This window comes from Athene cunicularia, assembly GCF_003259725.1.
Source record: "Athene cunicularia isolate RWA chromosome 18 unlocalized genomic scaffold, athCun1 chr18_part1, whole genome shotgun sequence".
Classification (NCBI taxonomy): domain Eukaryota; kingdom Metazoa; phylum Chordata; class Aves; order Strigiformes; family Strigidae; genus Athene; species Athene cunicularia.
In genome coordinates, this window is record NW_020799123.1 from 475376 (window position 1) to 482222 (window position 6847).

The 6847-nt window shown below is 48.3% G+C and overlaps 1 protein-coding gene across 1 annotated transcript in view; it reads right to left on the reverse strand.

Annotated features, from left to right (window-relative positions):
- Positions 1–692: 692 nt before the first annotated feature.
- Positions 693–6847, reverse strand: part of LOC113486905 (myosin heavy chain, skeletal muscle, adult-like) — a 46443-nt gene continuing 40288 nt past the window's right edge. Inside the window, exons 30-39 of the mRNA XM_026861250.1 lie at positions 6416–6695; positions 6165–6330; positions 5889–6013; positions 5387–5695; positions 2778–2981; positions 2280–2405; positions 2015–2185; positions 1824–1928; positions 1585–1680; positions 693–988 (exon numbers count right to left, since the gene is read on the reverse strand). Of these exons, the coding sequence (XP_026717051.1) occupies positions 833–988; positions 1585–1680; positions 1824–1928; positions 2015–2185; positions 2280–2405; positions 2778–2981; positions 5387–5695; positions 5889–6013; positions 6165–6330; positions 6416–6695 (1738 nt within the window). The 3' untranslated portion in view covers positions 693–832. The remainder of the gene's footprint in view (positions 989–1584; positions 1681–1823; positions 1929–2014; positions 2186–2279; positions 2406–2777; positions 2982–5386; positions 5696–5888; positions 6014–6164; positions 6331–6415; positions 6696–6847) is intronic.

Here is a 6847-nt window from a genome sequence, read left to right on the forward strand (position 1 = left end):
TGCTTGGGGTTATCCCACGGTGAGTCCTCTTGTTCACACTTACTTCTACCATCCTTTTCATCAATCTCCATTTCATTTACAACAGGAGCATTCTCTCTTAATATTGGCTATTCTGCCTAACAGAGAAAGCAAGGAAATGCACTGTCTTCCTATACAAATACATTATTTGTTTTGCTTTAGAACTGATTGTCAATAACTTCTCCCATAAATAGAAACTTTTGCATAATCCTTAATTTTGCTCAATAAAAAGCCACTCTAGAGTTTGTGGCCTTTGCCTGCATTGATCAAAGGAGGCAGCATCTCAGTCCTTGCCTGAGTTCCTCCTTTTTTTTTTTTACTGGGGCAACTTGCCTCAGAAGACAACTTGCCAAAGTGAGACCAGCAAAGAGATCCTCTGTGTACTGCACCCATTTAGAAAGAGAACTCCCAAGGCAGAATCATATTTTGCTGTGCCAGGAATGACAAGATACTCCAACTGCCTTTGACCTGATCCTCTCCTCTTGCCAGTATGGGAATTAAATTAGTGTTATTCCCTACCCAGTAATGTAATAGGACACATGGAGAAATACTGGAGATAGGCTAATTAGATCTCTACTACTACCCAAGGGTTAAAGTGAAAAAAAAAAGTGTTTGAAAATGCCCCAAACTTACATAAGTGCAGAATTCAATTGTAACAACCAAACGCAGTGTTCTTCTGCTGTGTATGCAAAGGAACCTATGATCTTTATTCTCTAGACATTGACATGGTTACAAACATTCATTGCAGGAGAAAGCGACGGAGAGGTTCACATTTTGTGCATCCCCCAGGTCACTTCGCTGCCTCATGACATCCTCACTCCTCCTCTTCTATCTTCTTGCCATGAAACTCCCGGCTTTTCACACGGAGCTTGTTGACCTGGGACTCTGCAATGTCAGCCCGCTCCTCGGCTTCCTCCAGCTCGTGCTGGATCTTGCGGAATTTGGAGAGGTTGACATTGGACAGCTCCTCCTGTGCGGGGAGAGGGAGTCGGTGGTGAGGAGCCCAGGGCAGGGGGTTCACTCCTCCTGTGCCTCGGCCTTGCGGGGCTGCGGCTCTTCCCTGGGGGAAGGCACAAACCTCCATCCCCCACCCATCACCGCTTACACGGAAGCCTCACACAGACCTCCTCATCCTCCCTTATTCAGGGCCCCATCGTGACAAGACTCAGCGGTACTGTGTCCTGCCTGAGGAGCAATTATGTCACTTGGATTTGTCATTTCTGGACTTATTCCCCCATTACTGATGCCCAACTATCAGTGTGGCTTAGCAGGTTGAGAAAGACCCTGAAACCCTCTGCTTTTGGTCTGTAGCAGAGATTCAGGAACGTCTCAGTCAGTAGGTGCGACCCCTGGGTTTGTTTAATCTGACTTTCTGTATCAAACAGGCCGCAGAGCTTCCCTCAGTTCATCCCTGAGTGCAGGGTGCCCAGAACTCTGCAAGGCCTCGTGGCGTGGCCAAGACCTGGGAGTTCCTTTCAGGCCCCTTTCCTGGGATTTGTACTCATCTCAACGAGCATGCTGCCCCGCTGGAAGGTGGCTCTTGCCCATTCTGCAACAAATACTTACAGCCTCCTCAGCTTGCCTCTTGTAGGATTTCACCTTCATTTGCAGCTTGTCCACCAGATCCTGAAGCCTGAGATTGTTCTTCCGATCTTCCTCAGACTAGAGTGGTTTGTAAGCAGGCAAGAGAATGAATTATTGGTTCTGCATAATGTGTGGTTAACAGTTTCCCTTGGGGATGCTGTGTGCAAAATTCGACTACTTGTGAGAAAGCTCTGTCAGCCCAAGGAGGCCTCCTGCCTTACCTGGTAGGTCAGCTCCTTCACCCTCCTCTCGTACTTGCGCATGCCCTTCACGGCTTTAGCGCTGCGCTTCTGCTCAGCGTCAACCTCCGCTTCCAGCTCCCTCACCTGCAATGAGAAGCCCGGCTTTGGAGCTTCCGTGCTGCTTATTTGCATGACACGTTCTCTCACGCACAACTCAAAGCCCTACGCACTCTGGCCTCCAGCTTCTGGATTTGCTTCTTGCCTCCCTTCAGTGCCAACTGCTCGGCCTCATCCAGACGGTGCTGCAGGTCCTTCACCGTCTGGTCCAGGTTCTTCTTCATCCTCTCCAGGTGGGCACTGGTGTCCTGCTCCTTCTTCAGCTCTTCGGCCATCATGGCTGCCTGAAGGGAGCAAAGGGTGAAAGCCATTTTGGGGTTGGAGACATTTTGGGGAGAACACATCCTCCAGTAGCAGTGAAAGGAGCCCCCAGCTCACATCTGTGATGGCCTTCTTGGCCTTCTCTTCAGCATTGCGGGCTTCCTGGATCGTATCCTCCATTTCACCCTGAATTTGGGCGATGTCTGTTTCCAGCTTCTTCTTGGTGTTGATCAAGCTGGTGTTCTGTTGAACAACAAATAATATCATCCAGTTAGTTCCAAAACAAAACCCTTAGAAACTTTTAGAAACTTACTGTTTAATTTTAAACTTATTGTTGATATATCTATTATTATCATCTTCCTTCAAATGAGGCATCTTGTTAGGTCATACTCAGTGAGATAGCAGAGAGTGCTTAGAATTTTGCAAAGCACGTCTGTTTCCCGTTAATGGAATCCTACTCATTTAGCCATAGTCTAATTCTTCAAGCAAGGGTAATAACTCTGGTTCAGATTCAGATTTTTATGGCAAGAGATTATTTAAGAATTTACACAGACGAACAATCTGGAAAAGGAAGAATAAAACGGTCCTTGAGACTTTGAATCTCATGAATCTAACCTGAGTGTGGAGGAGCTGAACTCTCTCAGTCGCATCCATCAGTTCCTGCTCAGCCACCTTCCTCGAGCGCTCCGTCTGCTCCAGGGCTGCCCGTAGCTCCTCAATTTCAGCCTGCAGCAGGTTTGCTCTGCGCTCCACCATGGCCACCTGCTCTTTCAGGTCCTCCTGTGTCCTGAGAGCGTCGTCCAAGTGTATCTGGGTATCCTGGAAAGAGAGGAAAGAGAAATTCTAAGGTGGCACAACACGGTTACAGAATGGCAATTACCACCAGTCTAATAATTACTATGTCAGTATAATATATCTATATATGTATTTATAGATAAAATGTATATGAAAGAACCTTTCCCCATCCTCTAAAGTGCTGCTTCATAACAGAGTCAATGCTCTGGGGCTGAAAAATGAAGAGCCCATGATCAAGAAAAGGATCCAGGAATAGTCAACCCTGTAAAATTGATCCAACCACCCGCATTAGAACCAGTGCCACAGGTAAAGCCCGTAATTTATTATTATATAAGGTATTAGGAACTGGAAATTCCTTACTAAGAGGAACCAAAACACCCATTTACCATCCAATTTCTCTAGAGAAGTTTGCTGCCCACAAGGAGCTCCCTCTCATTTGTGATGTCACTGAGAGGCTGCCAAGCCTGGTCAGCCCTTCATTTTATCATCTGCTCCTACTAGTCCATGTAAGCTTTAATGATATTACAACAAGGCAATGTAGAAGCATCAAAAGAGACTGTATGTCCCTTGGAGCAATATCAAAAGGATATGGAGCACAGGTGGTGTTCTCCTCTACCTTCCCAGTCAGAGGAAGGGGTTCAGGAAGGAGGAGAAAGATTAAACAGGTGAATGCCTGGCTGTCTAGCTGGTGCCATGTTCAAGGTTTTTGCTTCTATGAGAAGCTCGGTCTGTTGGGAGCTGACGGGATTCACCCGAACAAGTGTGGGCAAGAGGCTCTTTGGCAGCAAGCTGGCCAGAGCTTTAACCTGGAGTTTTGAGTAATGGAGAAGAGCCAGGGGCTGCTGATATGTTAGGAAGCAATGGGGAAACATCTGTTGAAGGTTCCAAAGGAATTAGGGTTTGTTCCCCTAAAAGGTAATACAGTTGATTGCCCAATTAAGTGTCTCTATATCAATGCACATAGCATGGGTAAGGGATGGGAGGAGTTGGGAAGCCGCTGTGCACCCAGAAAGCTACGATCTAACTGCAGTTACTGAAACCTGGTGGCATGAATCATAGGATTGCAGCGCTGCAATCAATGGCTGTAAATTGTTCAGAAAGGACAAGCAAGGAAGGAGACGTGGGCAGGTTGCCCTCCATGTGAAAAATGGGTTGATTGCACAGAGGTGTCTTTGAAAAACAGTGATGAGCCAGGTTGAGAGCTTATAAGTAAAAATTAGAGGCCACGCCAACGAAGGAAACCTCGTGGCTGGTGTTTGCAACAGGCCAGCTGACAAATTGGAGCCTGTTGGTGAAGTGTTATTACTTCAGCTATGGGAAGCATCATGCTTAAAGGCTCTGATCCAGCTGGGGAACTTCAATCAGTCTGACATATGCTGGAAAAGCATCACAGCAAGCTGTAAGAAGTGCAGGACGCTCCATCCAGTCCAGGAGACCTCATCCAGGGCATAAACAGCCCAAGTGGAGGAGAAGCATTACTGGACCAGCTGCTTACCAATACAGATGGACTGATTAGAGATGCCAAAACTGTTGGCAGCCTGGGCTTCAGTGATCATGCCCTGGTGGTATTCACAATCTTGAGGGACATGGGCCAGATGAAGTGTAGGATAAAGACCCTAAGTTTTAGGAGAGCAGACATTCAGTTGTTGAAGGAATTACTGGGTGGGACCCCCTGGGAAACTGTCCTCAGGGCTAATGGAGAAGAAGAGAGTTGCTCTTTAAGAACACTTGCCTTGGAGTGCCAGAGTGCATGGGAGTTCCAATTCCCATGTGTAAGCAATCAGGCAAGGAAGGCAGGAGAACAGCATGGCTGAGTATGGACCTCCTGGTCAAACTAAAGTGTAAGAAGAGTATGCATAGGCAGTAGAACCAAAGACACCTGTCCTGGGAAGAACATAAAGCTGCTGCCCAGATGTGGAGGGGTAGGATCAGGAAGGCTAAGGCACAGCTGGAGCTGAATTCCTAGTGTATTAAGCATTTCATTTAGTTCTGGGCTCCACAACTGAAAAAGGATGTTAAGGGGCCTGAATGCATCTGACGGAGGGCAACAAAGCTGGTGAAAGAGCTGGAAGGCATGTCCTCTGAGGAGCAGCTGAGGACATGGGGTTTGTCTAGTTTGAAGAGAAAGATGATGAGGGGCGACCTCACTGCTCTCTACGGCTTCCTGAGGAGGGGACATGGACAGTGGCGTCCTGATCTCTTTTCCCTGGTGTCCAGTGACAGGATGCTGTGGATGCCCCATCACTGGAAGTGTTCAAAGTCAGGTTGGATGGAGCTTTGAGCAGTCTGATCTTGTCCTTGCCCACAGTAGAGGGCCTGGACTAGATGATCTTTGAAGGTCCCTTTCAACCCAAGTCACTCTACGACCCAGTGGTTCTATGATATTAGACAAGAGAGACACCTCTGTGCACACCCTTAGCTTAACATACCTTGAGCACTGCCTGCGTGTTTCTCAGGTTCTTCTGTGCCTCTGCAGCCACGCGGTTGGCATGGCTCAGCTGGATCTCCATTTCATTCAGGTCTCCCTCCATCTTCTTCTTCAGCCGCAGGGCTTCGTTCCTGCTCCTGATCTCAGCATCCAGGGTGCTCTGCATGGACTCCACGATTCTGAGGTGGTTTCTCTTCATCTGGTCAATCTCCTCATCTTTCTCTGCGATCTTCCTGTCAATCTCAGATTTCACCTGGTTGAGCTCAAGCTGGAGGCGCAGGATCTTGCCCTCTTCATGTTCCAGGGAGGCCTGTACAAGTGGACACAATCATTTGTTATGTCAGTAAAGCTACTGCTTGCTTTCTGGGAGATTTTGAAATATTCCAGGAAATCTCAGCTAGCTGCATTGCCCAGCCCAAACAGAGGGGGATCACATATTTTTCAGCCATATTTCCTCATTGCTCATATTTTTAGGGCAGACACCAGTGACTGTGGGTGTGTACCTCAGCTTCCTCTAGAGCAGCCTGGATTTCAGATTTCTCCTGCTCGATCTGCTTCTTGACTTTCTCCAGCTCATGAATCACCTTTCCCCCCTCTGCAATCTGCTCCGTGAGGTCAGAAATCTCCTCTGCAAGGAAGGGTGAAAAGTGGCACGGTCAGGCTCAGAGCTGAAGCAGAAGGGCCCAGCCACACCAAGGTGACAAGTATCTTTGCAGAGCTGCAGGCGGTAGTGGTGGACAGCAGAAAGCCCTGCCAGGAGCAGAGGGCCAGGCACTTACGCTGCAAGTTCTTGTTCTCCCGCTTCAGCGTTTCCAGGTGGTCCAAGGACTCCTCATAGGCATTCTTCATCTTAAAGAGCTCCGTGCTGAGAGAGCGAGACTCCTTCTGGGAGGCTTCCAGCTCAGCCTGCGTTTCCTCATACTTCTGCTTCCATTCTGCCAGGATCTGAGGAGAAACGGGGCGTCAGTATGCAGGTGGCAGTCAGGAGGACATGCTCTGCCCAGGAGCCCCGGGGCTGGAGCCCAAAGACCTTGTCAAAGTTCTTCTGCTTCTTATCCAGAGCTGCGCAGGCAGCATTAGATCTCTCCACGTCGATCATCAGGTCCTCCACTTCATTCTGCAGCCTCTGCTTGGTCTTTTCCAGGGAGGCACATTTGGCATTCACAGCCTCAACGTGTTCCTCTGCATCCTGCAGGCGCTGTGCCAGCTTCTTCCTGGCAGGAGATAAGCAGAGCTCCCGGTTAGAACGTAGAGCAGAGACAATTTTCACAAGAGGGCAGTTGGCCACCTTGGGGGCTTCGAGACTAGTGCTTTTCACAGTGTTCCAAGATTACATGACGCCTAAAGCATCTACCAAGACTTTTCCTAGCACTTACTGATTATTTGTCATGTCTCAGCATTTCTAGCCATAAAGGCTACATTTGTCCTTCTAATCCACACTTTTTCCACAGCAAACTCTTCC